At 37.0% G+C, this 18,559-nt stretch overlaps 3 protein-coding genes across 6 annotated transcripts in view; 1 reads left to right on the top strand and 2 right to left on the bottom strand.

Moving 5' to 3' along the window:
* Positions 1-4,346: 4,346 nt before the first annotated feature.
* LOC106178704 (protein CLN8) lies at positions 4,347-8,960 on the top strand. Its single transcript, XM_013561998.2, has 2 exons — positions 4,347-4,587; positions 6,876-8,960. The coding sequence occupies exon 2, from the start codon at positions 6,887-6,889 to the stop codon at positions 7,718-7,720; it is 834 nt and encodes a 277-aa protein (XP_013417452.2). The 5' UTR covers positions 4,347-4,587; positions 6,876-6,886; the 3' UTR covers positions 7,721-8,960.
* Positions 8,961-11,177: 2,217 nt separating this feature from the next.
* Positions 11,178-15,539, bottom strand: LOC106178712 (3-galactosyl-N-acetylglucosaminide 4-alpha-L-fucosyltransferase FUT3). 4 transcript variants are annotated; one of them, XM_087015030.1, is made up of 2 exons: positions 15,220-15,539; positions 11,178-13,182 (listed from the first exon to the last, which is right to left on the bottom strand). In XM_087015030.1, the coding sequence occupies exon 2, from the start codon at positions 13,142-13,144 to the stop codon at positions 11,597-11,599; it is 1,548 nt and encodes a 515-aa protein (XP_086871156.1). In that variant the 5' UTR covers positions 13,145-13,182; positions 15,220-15,539; the 3' UTR covers positions 11,178-11,596. The 4 variants fall into 4 exon arrangements, with proteins under 4 accessions (XP_086871156.1, XP_013417460.1, XP_013417458.1 ...); XM_013562006.2 differs by lacking the exon at positions 15,220-15,539 and adding an exon at positions 14,013-14,289; XM_013562004.2 differs by lacking the exon at positions 15,220-15,539 and adding an exon at positions 14,020-14,289.
* Positions 15,540-16,757: 1,218 nt separating this feature from the next.
* LOC106178720 (6-phosphofructo-2-kinase/fructose-2,6-bisphosphatase-like) overlaps positions 16,758-18,559 on the bottom strand; it is a 28,138-nt gene continuing 26,336 nt past the window's right edge. Inside the window, exon 14 of the mRNA XM_087015033.1 lies at positions 16,758-18,270. Within this exon, the coding sequence (XP_086871159.1) occupies positions 18,190-18,270 (81 nt within the window). The 3' untranslated portion in view covers positions 16,758-18,189. The remainder of the gene's footprint in view (positions 18,271-18,559) is intronic.

The raw sequence follows: 18,559 nt of genomic DNA, 5'->3' as shown, positions 1-18,559 counted from the left end.
GGACCATTGGTGTGATTTTTTTTTCAGAAATCGAAGGGGGGCAGGACCTCCCTAACCGCCCCCCCCCCCCAAATCGTTTAAGACCCCATTCCCATAGATTTTAGATCGATCTATCCCTGTGGGGAGTCTCACTAGTACTGTCAGCTTAGCCGGCTTAAGCGTCTGCCCCGCCCACTAAAAGCTGTAAGGGTAATCATTAACTATGGTGCGCGCTCGGCTGACTGCAATTTAGCGTGAACCCCCAGGGAGTTAGGTCGATCTAAATCTTAATCTCTGGATCGATCTAAATATCTATGAATGCACCCTAAGAGAGAGAGATACATGTAGCGATTACGCGCGTGAGTGTGTGCGTTTGCCTAAAAAGCACGTTACTGTTTGTTTTCTATCATATTCCAAGTTCAAATATGTTCAGGTTATCAAATCGGAATGTAAACAATTGATACGCTGATTCCAAATAAAAGGATTGCACCGCAGCGGTTTTGTTATCAGGATATCGCTGCTGATACCGATGGAAATTGATTGCGCAGAACTGTGTAGTTAATAAAGTTGGCAATCAGTATAATAAAGACACGCGCTGTAACGTTTTAATTGAAATGTTGTAGGCCCTACTGCCTCTTAATCAGGTGCTCGATTTCTTTCAACTTCATTTTACAACTCATCATTTTAGCAGCATTTTATAATTAAAGAGACATTACTGGTAACTTGGTATTTGTCTAAGAATGATTTTTTATGCATTTTTTTACCTGAACGACTTACCATGTCAAATTAAAAAAAATTAAATTGTAAAATAAAAAATAGTTGTTAGTTGTATGTATTCGTTGAATATAAATAGACTTCAAATAAAAATAGCACATGATCTTATTTTTTACAAGACACGTCATGCATTACCTGTCAGCCATCTCAGTCAACCTTGGGGTAAGTTACAAATAATAATAATAATAACAAATAAATAAAAATAAAAATAAAATAAAATAAAATAAAATAAAATAAAATAAACGGCTGTGACCTAGTTGTCATCGTAAAGAGTAGTGGCATGGCCGCAGGTTCTCTACAGAAGAAGGATAGCGTTGAATTTTATTGTTACAGACCTAAAGTAACAAAAACAATTTTTCCTGCAAATTTTAACAATATGCCCTTAGTCACCAAGTATAGGCCCCTACCTGTCTATAACGGCTGAGAAAATCACGAACTGAAACAAAAATTTTGAAACATTGACATGAAGTACAAGTTTAAATATCTTTTTTTTTTGTCAGTGTATTTGGATACGGTTTTCCCTTGGTTACCTTGTGTTTATGTATTTATTTATTTATTTATTTTTGCCTTATAAAGGTCTACCTCACATTACGTATGCCTCTGGGAAACGGTTGGCGCCCCTTTGTTAGTTATAAAGGGAAAATTGCGAATATCTTCTTTATGAAAAGAAATTCTCGTTTGGAAATGAGAAGTACAATACGTGCTAAGCAAATCATTAAATTTTACATCACCTCTTTTTATCAAGATCGCAAAGGGGTGTATGCATTGTCAAAAAGTACCCCTTTACTTGACTGTGATTTCCCCCCAATGTCTTCTCCTGTTCATGTATTACTGCCCTTCAAGTATGCTTTAATAAGTTGCTTATTTGGAAGATGACGATTGTTAAACCAAAATAACTATGTGGAGAGATAAAACGCAAAATGTGTACCCATGTATAAACATGATCCAAAAAGAAGTCGAAGTTATCCTCAGAACTATTTGCTAAGGGGAGAAAACGTGACAGAGCCACTTCACATTGCGAACGTGTTTTCTCAACAACCGCATTCGCTGTTAGAAAGGCGCCGCTGATCAATCGCGTCCAGAAGTAAAAAAAAAAAAAAAAAAAAAAACTGTTTCAAAATCAACTGCTCTAACAGAAAAATGGAGCTGAAATGAGAAAAAACCCAAGTGGAATAGAAAAAGTCAAAATAAAAGTGCATAGGAAAACAAGATATACAGATGGAAATGAGACAAAAGTTAACACATGAGACGTGAGACAACATGATAAAATACATTTTAAATAAACAAAAGAAAATGGCAACACGGCATCGCGAAAAGAAGAAAAAATATAGTAATATTAAAACTTATCAATTGGTAAAAGATGATCAGCACAAGAAGTTCATAAAAGTGTTTCTTTTAATGTAAAACATATGTCTTTGTATTTTATAAAAAAAAAACAACAACACTTTAATAGCTGAGCAAAAACTATTTTGTTTTATAATCCACCACCCCACACGTTTGTGCACATAGGGTGGCAAAGCGTCCACCATTATAATTTTGCCACTTTTACAAATGAAATATCGTGAAAGACTTCCGGAGAGACTCTGTAACCCGTAATCTAATGATATGGTAATATTTCATTACATCTCGGCGACCCGTATTGCATCTATCTCTTACTAAATTAGGTCACTTAATGCTGTGTTATCTAATGTAATAACGGGTACCGGAGAAGATCAGCATTGGTCAGAATTGTGCCGGAAGTGACGTGCAGTGGTGTTAGAAGCGAAGCTGAGTGGTCATTTTAACATAGAGGTGAACGGCAGTGAAGACGGGTTGTCGGAGGAAAAAGAAGTTTTCTAAACAACATGGTAAGATAACTCTCCTTTTTTACGCATTTTGGGCAGAGAATGCTTGTAGAAATAATAGACGCATGATATGAAAACGTGACACGGAACTTGAAGGTGCAAAATCGTGCTTAATTTGCGGTCAACTTGTTTAGAAATAAATGCTGCGTCGACCGCCAGCGCGACAAAAAGCGTAAAGGGGAAATAATTCCCGGGAGTCTATAAATCGTTGTCATGTGGAAATTTGGCATTAATATGATCCGATATGTCCATATCTAAGTATTTTTGGGTGTTTTATGGTATGGGCTGCAATTACAACGATGTTTTAGAGGTCTTGAAGGACCTTGTGAAAACCAGGAAGTAGTTCGTAACTAACAAGTGGAATGTACCGATCTCCGACTGCTGTGCACAGCTGTATCTTTTTTTTCAATATATTGACGAATTTTTAGATCTTTATATGTCCATCTGGCATGAAATTCCACACACATGATCACACTGATACACCTTTTACACTGGGGAAGGCGCTCATCGGTACAAATATACAATAAAGTGCAATGCATTCACAGGACAAATAAAACATTTCACTGACAAGATCTTCCCAAAAAGACGGAAAGAGAATTCAGGTGAGCTGACAGGTAATTAAGACTAGCTCAAAGTACTAATAATTGACATTATTATGCAATACTCAGTTGGTAAAACGATTCTCACAGGTAGATAAGATGTAACATGACCAATTTCTATAGGCTAATGATTGCCAGCCTGAGGAAAGTGATTGCCAGTCTCTTTTGTCAGTGATTTTTAACTCAGATAAGAGGCTGTCAGAATGTCACCTTTGTCTTGGCATTTGTCACTGATTAGCGCCTTCCCCAGTGTAAAAGGTGTATCAGTGTGATCATGTGTGTGGAATTTCATGCAAGATGGACATATAAAGATCTAAAAATTCGTCAATATATTGAAAAAAAAGATACAGCTGTGCACAGCAGTCGGAGATCGGTACATTCCACTTGTTAGTTACGAACTACTTCCTGGTTTTCACAAGGTCCTTCAAGACCTCTAAAACATCGTTGTAATTGGAGGCCATACCATAAAACACCCAAAAATACTTAGATATGGACATATCGGATTATATTAATGCCAAATTTCCACATGACAACGATTTAAAGACTCCCGGGAATTATTTCCCCTTTACGCTTTTTGTCGCGCTGGCGGTCGACGCAGCATTTATTTCTAAACAAGTTGACCGCAAATTAAGCACGATTTTGCACCTTCAAGTTCCGTGTCACGTTTTCATATCATGCGTCTATTATTTCTACAAGTATTCTCTGCCCAAAATGCGTAAAAAAGGAGAGTTATCTTACCATGTTGTTTAGAAAACTTCTTTTTCCTCCGACAACCCGTCTTCACTGCCGTTCACCTCTATGTTAAAATGACCACTCAGCTTCGCTTCTAACACCACTGCACGTCACTTCCGGCACAATTCTGACCAATGCTGATCTTCTCCGGTACCCGTTATTAAGCTCTCCTGATAAACTAGGTCATTGGAAGGGTGTAAAGAGGTCTCGGCGACCTTTGTCGAAGGATAACAACTAATAAACACAGTCTTATAGACTTTGGTTAAACATTAGAACTTAGGCTAAGTGCGACGAAAAAGAATGTTTCTTTACCAATATGAATGATTATCGGAACTTATGGGAACAGATTTAATTAAAACCACACAGATCTTAAACGTATTCACAGCCACGCAGGCACAAAACAGTCTAAAACTCCTTAAAATTGAAGGTTCGACCCACTATACGAAAGATAAACGGACTCGTAAGTTCTAGTACAACAAACACATTATTGCAACTGCCATATATTGTCCTCGTGACACTATACGACGTACTTATACCCTGTACAGAGACTTAATTAAGGTGCCCCCAGTATAACACTGTCACGTTAATACGAGTAGCGACAGATTACGTGTCTTGTCCTGTCCAGAAACTCGACAAGTTTAATAAGTGGTACCACACAGGTAAGTTCAAATTAATTTGTATCGTTGTAACTTTATTTAACGGGATTTACGTGCACATAGACAATATCCTGCAAAACATCATTATCTTGTGCAGACCATACGGGTTTCGCAGCCTTGCACATCCTGCAAGTCTTATTATTTTTCGATCGTCAATTCTTGTTTATTCCAACTGTATTTTACCATATGTGCTATTTAAATCGGCGTTGATGATATTTGAGAGAAAGAGAGAGAGAGAACCCCGAGTCTATACGTGGAGAATTGGTAAGGAATCCCTTAACCAGCGTACATGTACCTGTAGCATAAAAGCATGACGTGCTCACATATCCCTAGTATGTCCGTCTGTGAATAAATTATATTTTATTTAAAATTCTAATGCATGGGCCAGTGGAAATTAAAGTATGAGAGAGATAATCCCCGATCCGTGCGGACAGTCAAGACCGTATTAATTTTAGCATGGTATCATTCGAATAGAGTCAAAATGCAACAGTCGTGGACCAAAACACAAGTTTCAAAACGCCTCTTATAAATTTCCCTAGTATCAGGGCTCTTCCTTCAATTCACTCACCACCACAGTTTATAGTACATGGAACGCTGACGGAATATATCTACATCTAATCTACATAGTCTGCGCTCTTGGACAAATGAGACGCAGTGGGTTATGATTTTAAAGGTATAGGTCTACTACCCGCGTTTGAAACTGTCAAAGGGTCATATATTCTATGTATATTTTAATATTTTAATGTTTATTAAAATAGATATCCTGAAAAACTACAGTACTTACTGTATCTTCCCTAATTTAGATCTAAAAAAACAATAGCATAGACAGATAAAACAAAGATTCGTGAGTAAGATAAAATCAGTTTTATGGAAAATTCGATTTAGTGGGAAAATCCCGGATGGAATGCCTTTATATAATTATTACTTCAAAGTGCCATTACCGACTGGCCTTTCATACAAATTCAAAAGAACCTTTACTCTATTTTTCTGTTCCGATCACGTATTCTTTGTTTTCGATACCTTGTCTTCGTGCGTGTTTACCAGAATTTCCCATTCTGATGTATCATTCCACTTATCAATATTTCCCAATTGGGAAATTTTTAAGTAACATGTGTTATGCACGAGGTAGAAACTTACAATTTTTTTTATTGTGAAATTAACCGATCAAATAAAACTATATGACATTGACATGTAACATCTTTTTCTAACATAAAAACAATTTCTACACTTGTTGACTCATAGGGAAATTAAAAATTATCAGTCATCTCAATGTCCTAAGAGATAAATTGCATAAATTTATGCTCCATGCATCAATGCTAAATCTATTTGTATAAATATGACATTGCGCCGTAACTACTTCCATACCTTATCATTTCGAACTTAAGTCGACAAAAATCGAGTATACATGTACGTCATGTCTCAACCATCTTGCTTTAATAACTCATAATACTTAACAGTAACAGCTAAGTGCGTCAGTAATGAGACAATTACTAAAAAATAAGCAATTCAGTTCAATGACGCCGTATATGCATAACATACAGCTTGAATAATACATTTACCCATACAAAATGGTATTTGACGCATCATGTATACTACAATCTTCTGATATCATCAGATAATGAGCAGAACCAATCATATTTAAGAAGTCCATCTGCACGTCTAGAGAGTCAAACATTCCACAAAATATCAACTTATATTTATCCGAAATTTTAGTTCTCTTTGTTGATTGTAGTATAAATAATATATGTATACAGTATATATCAATTATCATCACAAATAAAATACCCGATAACCCGAATGGAACTCACTGGCAATGAATAAACTGTAGAAAACATTCCATCTGTTAGAATAGCATCTGCCTTGACAACATGGATCTCTTTAAGACTTAAATTACTTCTACTATGCCACCCGTCTTACTTGAATTACGTCATTTGTAGGTAAGGTTGCAAAAATCATTGAAAGTAGAGTCCTACATTATAACTCAATTTATCAGAAAAAATGGTCTAAACACAACATCGTTGAGTGTGCTGAAGCTGACACAACGCTAATGGTAATGAGAATCCATAGAACCATTCTTTTGAAAACCAATGCTGTTGGTTAAAAGCGTATAGACTACTTCTTTAACTAAACCTCATTTTCCTCTTTATTTTGTGAAAGTGTAAGCCATTAACTTAACAACACATGTACAGTGAATTCTTTTGAGAGCTTGATTTAAAACAAAATTTACCAATAGCAGTCCATTTTTGATATAACAATTATTTTCAAAGATTAATATGCGATCAATATTTCAGATCCGTCCATCATGGGGTTGGTGGAATATATTCACCCCACTTTAGAGACTTTGGATTACACTTCCACAAGGGTACAACTGGAAATTATCGGCTCCTCTTTCCTGTTCTTTTTCGTGGTCTACCTCGCTTCAGCTTTCATCGCATCTATGACCTGGACCTACCGCAACTTGCGCATTAAAGAAAAGGTATTTTGGAACTTATCCGTGGTACGAGCCGTATTTGGCGTGTATTCCACGTGTGCCGGCGTCTGGGCAGTTTGGTGGGACACCGACCTCAAAGAAGACGTCGTCTTCGCCACCACCCCTACTTCGTGGTTTTCTCTCTGTCTCTGCGTTGGTTTTTTTCTCTTCGAATGCTCGGCCATGTTTGTCAGTGACGTCATCTTCCGGCAAGCAAACCCGCTGTTAAACTTGCACCACTGGCTGGCGTTGCTAGGATACGTCCTCGTGATGGTGTACCGCAGCTCCCATTTCTTCGGCACCGTGGGCCTCCTCCTCGAAATGTCGACCCCCTTTTCCGCTCTCTGTTGGACGCTGCTCAAGTGTGGACTGTCTGATACCCTCCTGTGGAAGGTGAACCAGTTTGTTCTTGTCCATACCTTCCACTGTCGCTCCCTGCTGGAGTGCTACCTGTGGCTTCAGTCGTACCGGAACTGGGAACGGATTTGGCAAGCGATGCCCACGCCGATTTTCACAGCCCTTTACGTGCAATTAACTTTGATCTTCTTCATCATGACTCCTTACTGGACTTATAAGAAGACGGTTCAGTTGGTGAACCACAGAGACTGGAATTTTGAGGACACAGAGACAACGAAGGAAACCAACGGTTCCCTCAAAACGGATTAATCTTAATAGCATTTGGATTGAGAAACAAAGCAGGCAAATACATCAATTGCGGTAATTAATGACTGAAAAGCAATGTTTTGTTTGTAATATAACAAAATATGTTGTTCAGAAGTTACAAAAGCAATTTGGTTTCAAGACTTTTTACGATCAATGCCATTTTTGTTTGAGAATATAAAATTTCAGAATTAGTGAGGTATTTGAAACATGTGGTTAATTACCGTATCAAGTTTGAAGTTACCGTTAATAATAGCTCATCAGATCGGAACTCTATTGAAAAATAACGGGCTTCTTGCCTTTTCCTTCTCATTTGTTTCTTCGCTAGCAATACTCATCTCCAAGTGCTAAGAAAATATGTCAAAATTTCTGGCACAGCCTTGAATAAGTGATGAAATAGTCTAATCTGATAGTAAGGGTGGTGAGTCTGGTGACGCTAAAATGAATCCTTAATTTCAATAATGCTTAGTCCCTTACGTGTGAAATTCATTTAGAATACAAAACTGTTAAGTTATAAGAAAAAAAAAGATGGGCATGGTGCAATATGTATGTAATTGGTATTGTCAAGGTAATTGTGTCAAGTTAAATTTTCTGATCTGTGTGTTGTCATAATGGTGCACAACGTGATTGTTATTTTTACATGGTCTAGTAATTTTATTTAGAAATTAATATTTTAAAACCTATGTTTTAGCAGTTAAAGGACAGCCAATACTCAAAATGGAAATTTTGAGGAGATCAAAATTAAAAGATATGTGATCAAATTTACGATATTTTAGTAGGTTAAAAGCCAAACACGAACAAAGCTATTGATAACTCACTATTTGAGTCACTTACTCTTATCAAAACAATGTAATTCGGTATAGTAGAGGCAAAGGTTGCCAAGTGATATATCATTTTACATACACGTGCTAGTTTCATGGAGTACTTAAAAGTAATCATGTGCAGGTCGCATTAGTAATTTAGATTAAAAGTGATCCCTCACTTTAATTTAATATATTTATTCTGTTCATTCATTTTGTATTAGCATGTAATTTTTATTAATTGCTTTGACCTAAAGTTTGTACAGCGAAACAAATGATTATACAATGAAGAACAAATACTTTAAAGACTTTATTATTATGTAATGTTTGTGGAGATGAATAGATGGGTATAGACTTTTTTTCATATAATTTGGATCGTATGAACTTTTTATTCAAGTTATTTCTTCTTGACATTTTGCATGATTAATAATAAGTGATATGAGTTACCAGTGTAGTCTCTCTCTCTCACTCTCTCTCACTCTCTCGCACACGCACACACACACACACGCACACACACATCATACGCCCATCAGTTTGTTTTTACAATGTTTTGAGGTGTCAAATGATAATAGAAAGCAGCTAGATGATGGTTTAAGCAATCATTCTCTTGTAAAATCGGTACCAGGTCCAAATTGGACAGTAAGGGTAGGGGTTGGAGGGGGGGGGGGCGAAGAAATTATCCTTTCCTCTTTCCACTTCATAGAAATATGCAGCATCGTTTACATTACCACAATGTTGAATTTGTCTGCAAATTAATCAAGTTTTGGGCAGAATTCTTCATTCTAAGTACTGTAATTAGATTACAAAAAAGGTTTACATCTAGAAGGGTCAAGGACATACATGTAGTTTAGTGGGTCCCAGATTCCTATTAAAAAGCATGATACTGAGTTTTAACATCTCCATAATATTTTAAACTAGTTTTTTGCTAAGGGAGCAAACAAATCAATATAAAATAGAAGAAGAAGGCAATTTTACTGTTATTTGTATTGCATAAGGATAGAAAATTGATTGTTTTCGTTTCGTTTAATTTTTAAAGTGTTTGACGGGGAGGAAGTAGGGGAACAGCCAAAGCGTGTGTGTGTGAGTGTGTGTGTGAGTGTGTGTATACGTGTGTGTGTGTGTAAGGGGGGGGGTAGCCCATGGCCTTCTTACTGGACCAGCCATTACACTAGAATTACGACATTGTGGATATTATCATTAACCGTCTCACGTGCATGCAACAGTACCAGTGCCAAGTAATGATAATCTGTTTATTGTCATACCATTATCATTGCATGTCCCTGGCAAAGTGGGCCATGCACCTAGAGATAACCTATACAATATGGTATTTATAATGCCAAGTACACCTATGATATCATTCTGAGTACTCATAATGTCCAGTCCGAGATGGCTCTAGTAATTTCCAGTACGATATGGTACTTAATATGTCCAGTAGAATATGATGTGGTACTTATAATGCCCAGTGTACGCAAAACGGTCACTGGGCTTCAAGAACGAAAACTCTTCAACCCGACCCCTTCCTCTCTTTCTGGGAGAAATCACCCGCAACTAGGATTCAGCCTTTTTTATTCTTTACAGGGCTGGACACAAATGAAATCGCGCTCGTAAGCATGTGTTATCGAAGAATCGTGCTACATTTGTATCCGAATCAAAACGAAGGACAAAATCAATCATGTGCCCAGAATCTGAAATTTACAAACTCCTTAGATAAATATATATATTTATATATCTAATTCACTCAAAAGGGTATGTTGCTCTTGTCTTAGATCTAATCAAACTGATTAGAGTTTTTCATTTTATAAAAGGAGTTTTTCATTTTATAAAAGGAGTTTTTCATTTTATAAAACACTGGCAACATGCATTTTCATATTGCTATAAGGGTGATTCTGTCATATACATAAATTACTTATTGTTTGTAGTATTGTGATCAAGTAAATGATTAACTTAATGTATCCAATCAAATTATCCTCAATATACCACTTCACAAATGAGATTTAATATTTGACAAAATGCTCATCATCAGGACGCACGTACCGAGTCTGATAGCGAGGCACAGGTACAGACAGATAGTGGCGCCCTCGTTTGAGAGAAAATATAACTAAAATGCCACTTGACATCTCAAATTCGTCTGACTGACAAGCACAGCCAAGGAACGTGCCTTCCAAAACAATAGTAGGCCCTACATACCCTCTTCTTTGCAATCCTAGAATTCCAATTTAATAAATAAAATGGATAAAAGTTGTGATAGTTATTATAATGATAGAAAAACGAATTCTGAAAAAATACAAATGCAAAGACAAGATTGCTGAATGTAAAACGTTGGGAGGGGGGAGGGATGAAGGTAAAATTTTTGAAGCCCTGCGCCAATATCGGCCATTATCGACTATATGTGCTTTCAGCTTATCTAGTGGCTTGAAATTCAGAGTTGTAATAATATGGTATCCATTTACCTTATTAATAATTTGATCCATATTTAGAAAGTTTCACATTAGATTTCATATGTGTACGACACAGCCGTTTCATAATTAAACATCAATACGTGTAAATTGCCTTTGACAAAAGCATTACCAAGTAATTATAGCTTATCACCATTACAGTGATTTACATAGGGGCCCACGTAAGACACTGATATGCGAGATATACATATAGAAGAGGACGGAACAAGCATTTTTGTTATTTATTAAATTATATGTCTATAAGCTTAGATATTACTAATAAATAAATAAATAAATAAACAGAGGCTTGGCTTTCCACAATTCCTTTCCTCGCCAAAACGGCATGTCTCAGAAAATAAACTTCATGTCTAGGAGATAGTTCTTATGGCAGTTCAAAATATGCCATCAAACCCTCAGTTTAATATGATCCGCAAATCGCAAACAATCCTGTTCAAAGATCAGTGGCATATCCAAGGGGGTGGGACTTGTTCAAAAATAAATTCTGTCTTCCCTACCTTCCAAAAAAGGAGAAAAGATTGGTGATTGGTGTTTTGTCCTTCTTCAGTAGGCCTATTCCTACAGAGTATTTAAAAGAAAATGGGTATCTTATATATTTGACGTAACTTAAAAATATGTGAGATGAGACATTATGTGCTCATGAAATCATTCATGCTGGCATCTTTGCAGTCTACAATCTTTTCTGAAGAACCGTAGAACCACTCGGCAATTTCCGTAAAGGAATACGACCTCACTGGTTCGGTCGGATCGTTCAGTTTCCGGCACATGTCGCACCAGTTGATCGGTTGTAGTGTAACGACAGACGTTTGGTAAGCTTTCCAACTCAGGTAGGATGCGTATTTTTCCACATCGCTGTCCAACATCAACAGATAATCAGCTAAAGCCTTTGGAGAGGGGAAATCCGCAGTGTTAATGTGCCACTCGGGTTTGATACCAAGACGGGTGTAATTTGCTGCACCTCTGTTAATAATCACTAAGTCATACCCTGCATTCTGGTAAAATTTTTCGGTGACGTAATCGGTAGAAAAACTGTTCTCAAAGGCCAAATAAAATTTATATGTGGCATTGATAAATTCGAAGCATGACCTACTAGGAGAATCTTTTGGCGGACAAGGCTCACCGCATGCGCCGTAGATGTCAACGCTGATATATTTGGATAACTCTGTAACGTAGTGTTCACGTTTGCTTGCCGTGTTGCAGTGACTTACGACCCAAGCCACTTGTTTCGGTTTCGATTTTGCTATGGCAATGTAATCCCGCCTGGCGGCATCCTCCGTCGCTTTGATAATCAAACCGTAAGGGTTGTAAATATCTGAGTCCACGCGGTACGTCATGGTCCAGTTGAAAGACCCCAGGAATTGTTTGCCGTATTCTGTGGAGGGGAAATACGTTTGGCATGGGGACTCACGATTGTGAAAAACCCATCTCTGTCCCGGGGGTCTCTGCGTCAGACTTGGCAGGGTGCTTTGAAGGTATTGGGCAGACTTTTTGTTGTTGCTAAGGAAACGGATGATGGCGGCAGAATTGAAAATGATGGCGTCACTGGCACCTGACAGCCGTTTGTCTTCCGTCACTATGCAGTTTTTAACGGGGCACTGTGTGAATGTCACTGGTACGTCTAGGTCGTTCATATTGTGCCAACATTTAAAGTTCCACACTAGGACAAGTTTCTCGCCGTTTGGACGATCCGGTACTGCAGCTTCGTTAGTCCGAATTCCCGAGTTTTGGTACAAAGTTGAACAAAATACTCTCTTCATGGGTTCAATAAGATGCTCATAATTATCTTTTGGGAGCTGCAACTTCACCGGTTCAGCTGGGATTGCTTTAACCGGTCCTGCAGGCAAGTTATTTGTTTGGATCGGTTGAGTTGGATAACCCAAGCGTGTCTCTAATGGCTGCCTTGCAGCATTTAACATTTTCAACACAGTTTCATTGTCCAACATATCACCCGAACATTTTCCATTTGCGCACAAGTCTGTCTGATCTGCCGGTTCAACTCCACGTCCAGTTTCAAAAAGGGTCCTTTCTTCGAGTTTTGTCTCGCTGTTTCCAATTATAAATGGTCCTATTACCAGCCCCAATATCACAACAACACACCACCCTAGCAGCAGACAAGTGTTCTGGCATCGCAAGATGTTCCTTAACTGTACTTTGTAGAATCGCAACATAGATACCATTGGTGTTGGTGGGTTGGTAGATCAGGAAGCTTTGATATCTGAAAACGGATATTTGTATTATATTATTTCTATAGAACTCTTTGTTGAATAAAATGGTCGGCACATTTCGATGAAGAGGAGGTTAAATACTAAGGCCCGAATATGCTTTTATGTAACTTATTAATTGAAATTAAACCAATTACTTCTTAGGGAACGTATATGCATCTTCGGGTCCCAGTTTAAGGGGGCGGTGGCCGGATATCCGTTGCGACGTTCTGGAGACAGCATTGTTATGGCAATATGACCTTCAGAGTCGGTTCTTTAACCCAATGGGCCATTAGCAGCTGTCTAAACTCCAGCTTTTGTTTTGTGCTTTTATTTGATAATGTCAAGCGCGATGCTTAGATTAGCAAACATATATGCATGAATGGAGATTTCGTGTGTCGAATATGCTCAATCCTGCATGCCTTCCAACACAATCGGAAGGATTTCATTCGTTCTGCCCTGAGCACCAGATCAGATACGTGTCAGCTTCTTCGTTTCCAAATTACATTACCTGTGGCACTTCCTAAACAAGCTTCTATAAAGTAGTGAAAATGAAGCCGCTGTCTCGCGTCTCTTCTTCAAAACCCAGGCTACCACGTTCCAGACAGCCTTTAATATATAACTTGACTCTCTCCTGAAGCCACGATATTGTGACTGTAGTAACATATACATATATATATATATATATGAATATTCATACATATGGCACGATACAATAAGGTCGTACGATACTCGTGAAGTATGAAATAATCATTTGCTATCCATATATTCCATGAATATTACCTGCGTATGTATATTGTATAATGAACAATATATTTGTAGAACTCTTTAAAAATATACCTACTCCACACCTTTTTGAATGTTTGTCCTTTTCACTGGTGAATGTGCTCTTCAATAGAGTGCCAAGCCAAGCTCAACCACATTGGAGTTAGTGTGAGCTGCCTTATGCCACCTTATTACGTCTCCATGTAAAGTTTTGAGAACAAATTTGACAGACCAGAAAAAATTTTAAGTTCTCCTCCAATAACATCGATTTATACATTAAGAGCGCACATCTAATATAGTTATGAAGTGCGTTAAGTATGACACGAAAGTATGACGCTCGATGAATTTTTAATTCAGAGTAACACGATATTACCAGTCATTACAATTTTGATGTCTTCGTGTTGGATACAGGTGTTGACCTACGTAAACATGTGGAGACCAACCGTTGCCAGATTATATTATATAAAATCCACCTCAGATCACAGAAATAAGAGCTGAAGTGGAGAACACATGTAGGTCTACACGTATAAAAGTTCCAGGAATTGCAATCACCAAACATAAACTTAATAGGTAATGGGATAGGAGTACTTTATGGAGTAAAGTTCAATAAAATTACATTTTGTTATATTTTTCTCTTTTTACTGTTTATATTTATATCCAATTATCCAATTATTATTACTATCAACATTGGCTACTTATTTATTTATTTATGTACTTTAACACTATAACCCTCGTCTCGGCACATCTATATTGCCTAGATTTTAAAATCCCAGTTTGTGGAATTTTCAGAAATGGCTCTTGTCTGCTAGATAACCCAATGGTCCGAAGATTCTTTACGCGGGTGATTCATTTGTCTGAAATTGGGACCATAACCAATGGCCCATTGGGTTTAAGAACTTTCTCTGAAGGTAATATCATAACAACAAGAAGCAGAGACCGTTACTGTGCTCGGACTGCGATTAAACTGATTTTTTTTTTAATTGACCAGGAGTCTTTTGGTTCATAAACCGTCGGACAATCGAGAAGCGTCCTCTATCAACATAGCTTAGAACAAAACATGTCGTTGATCAATATTTGATAATGAAATGTATACAGTTCGTGATACAACTACCACTGGGTTTCTATGGCAGTAATATTTTAGTGAACACGCTGTATACGAAACGATTAAAGACTTCATCAGATGACATCCATGACCATTTCCAAAATTCGACCTGGAAAATCGTTACATAAAACAGGAACGCGCAGACGCTTTTATTATTCTCCGTTGTTTCAAAATCTTTACTTACCTTTGTTACTATTTCGAACACAAATCCTCCGTTGTGAGCTCGGTTATTATTGTTGATATCTGCATATGCTTAAATTTCCCAAAGAAGGCCGACTGTGCCGTGCGGATAACCACACTAGAACCACACCTTCAAAGTTGGCATCCAAAGCAGGTCTCGTGTACAGTACTCAGTTTACGACGTTCTAAATAAAATATCATCTATTTCGCTTAATATCAAAATGTGGAGACGCCATGTTTTATTCAGCAAATCTCCACCTACTGCAGGTGCTGCACGATAGGCCGCCATAACGATGTCAAAAAAAAAAAAAAAAAACGGCAAACCTCGACTGATAAATATTCGAAGGAAAAAGTAAATGACACAAGACGATCAGAGAGGTGCATCGGCAAACCTCGACTGATAAATATTCGAAGGGAAAAGTAAATGAAACAAGACGATCAGAGAGGCGCATCGGCCTCTTGGATGCGTACCACCAGCTTGGGTTTTGAATATAAACAAGGGGCATGTTAAGTGTAACAGCAGAGAAGTAATTTGCGCCAATTTAATAATAATATTAAGGGTGATTAAACAAAAAGGTTTAATGTAAAAAATATTGAGCCACGCCAGTGACGCACACGTTTTAGACTATATTTACAAAACTGTTTTACATCACATTTTAAGTACTGTTGACACCTTTTCATATTGGAATGTATTATTGTATAAAACAGTAAAAAATGCATTACATTAACTGTGTGCGTCACTCTTTTGTGAAATGATCATAACCGAAGGTGAACCTTTTTTATATGAATTTTCTAATTACAGATACGATGCATGATAGCAGCCTTTCTAGCACTATTTACCACTATAAGTAACACAAACACTAATATTAACAGCTACGCACATCATGAATTGAAGGGATGACAGGAAATTATTGTATCTGAATCCACCACCTTCCAGTGAATATAGATCATCAAAATAACAGCCGCTTTCACTTCTTTCTCACGTGGGAATGACTAAATCGGTAACAACAATTGAATTCTACTTGATACTTGTCTCACTCGTGGCACTTAACAATCGTTTCTTTTTTTTTTTTTTTCATTAAAGGGTGGGGGGGGGGGGAGTGAATGCGGAAGGGGGTTCGACACTTATGGGGTGTACCGAGTCGTCTTAGCTCAAAAGGAATTTGAAATTTTATTCTGTGTAGCCTCAGTGAATCAATAACTTCTACGTGTAACAAAAATTCCTTGTTCAAAATCAAACGTGCAAACAATTTTGTTAATACACATCAATGTAGGAATGATATTAAGTAGAAGGTGGGGAAAGCTGTTGCCAAGGAACCTTTAAAGGAACGTACTTCCCTGAGTTTTCAGTTCCTGCCTTTTTTCGCAATCAGCCTCATGCTTATTTCAGACCAACAAGTTCTTCAAAATGCTCAAATTTCGTAATAGACGGATTAAAAAAACTGTTAAACGAACCACGCGCGCGTAACAAGGACAAAAGTATAAGAATTAAAGTAAATAGTTGCAAATTGGGCGTGCATTAAAACAACTGGTAGCGATATATCTGTTTAAAATTGAGCTTCAACCCTTTATTTCTGTCAATAATAAATTAAAATTTGGTGCAAGGTGTCAAGTTCTAAAATCTACTACCAGGACTAATCACACAATAAACTTTTCTTGTCTGAGATCACATATACAATAGATATTTAAATATGAAAATAAGATTTACAACCAATGATTCTTACAATAATTCAGCAGATCCAGTTCATTTAAAATTAAAAGACAGTATTCACTGGTCTAAGAATTCATCAACCGGAAAAACTTAATTTCCTTAACAACTGGACATTTCGCTTCGTAATTTACTCCCCCCCTTAAAAATATATATTTTATTCGAATGAACCAAAAGGTGCAAACAAGCCAGAATTGTCGCATACATTGCAATTAAATCTAGAATACAATACCGATTCAGCAACTTTTTTCAATTTATAAGTAAATATTTAAAATGGATCCTGGCGAGACCCGTATTTTGCATTTAACTTTTGTTCGTTCTCTTAAAAATAAAAAACAGATGCCAATTGTTTCCTCTGATAGCCAAATCAAAATGACCTAAAACGATCGATATCAGTCATATCACTAAAATACTCCGTTAAAAATTGAGAACAACCGAAAAGCATTGTGTCATTAAAATATTAAAAATGGCTTCTTATATTGCCTCAAAAATCCAAAGCAAACCCCATCAAACACAGTCGTATAAATCTAGTAATCCACGCAACAGAAATGTCGCCAAAGCAACACAGAAAACAATTTCTATACATAAATAAAAGTCATTAAATTATAAAATTTATACATGCATGCGATTGTTTGGAGGAAGAACATTTGGATAAACAAAATAAGAGCCTGGGAAATGAACAAAAACAATTATTATCTTATTCGACCACAATGAGATTCGATCACTCAAAAAATTGTAAAATTCAACCACAGCCTTAATTATAAATATGATTGCTGACTTTTTATCCTGGATTCCGAGACTTATTTTTTAGTAGCATCATCTTTTCAATGACTATTTACAGTCTCATTAACGTCGTTTTCTTAAGACACAATCACAAGTCAGATATTGAAATATACCCGTCATTCCCTCTGTTAAAACGTGCACTAAAATATTCTCTCACCCATGTGCCGTAGCAAAATACAACCTTATAAAATATATTTATGGGTTTGACATTACTATTATTGCAATTATATGTACAAGAGAAATACTGTGCGTAAGACAAGACAAACTCCCCGTAAAACTATTGTTATTGCAATTTATCAAATGTTACTTTAAATAAATTTTCCTACTTGGCGTGCTATTTCCATTCTGTCCTTCAACTTCTAAGAATATGAAATAAGTCACGACCCAAATCTGAATTCCATAAAAACCTGGCTTCCTACAGTTTATTTTACATTTTTTCACTTCATGATTTTTAACCACCCAGATGTTTCTTAGGACTATGTGTTAGGAACAGGTGATGACATCTTCATCGTGTGGAGGAGCGGTTTCCAGAGCGTCCGACGCCGATCTCTTAACAGACACAACCTGTAAGTAAAAATACAGCAACAACATAAAATACAAGCTGGTTCTGAAAGAAATACTGAGCCTGTAGGCACGACGATTGCTTTATTATCAATAAGCATTTACTGTTATATTTACAATTATCACGCTGCATACAAAACACTTTCGGGTGTGACATATTCTGTGGCACTTTAAGAATTATGACGTCAAACCTAAGAAAACGAAACCAACGGGAAATTGCGCGGCAGGCTACAGACGTGATATACTCAAGTTTGAAATTCTGAGAATACATTAAACTTGCTCTGAAAGTCCT

Source organism: Lingula anatina, chromosome 6, assembly GCF_051362555.1.
Source record: "Lingula anatina isolate TDL-2025a chromosome 6, LinAna3.0, whole genome shotgun sequence".
Classification (NCBI taxonomy): Eukaryota; Metazoa; Brachiopoda; class Lingulata; order Lingulida; family Lingulidae; genus Lingula; species Lingula anatina.
The sequence above is the reverse complement of the archived record's forward strand: the minus strand, read 5'-3'. Positions and strand labels throughout refer to the sequence as shown.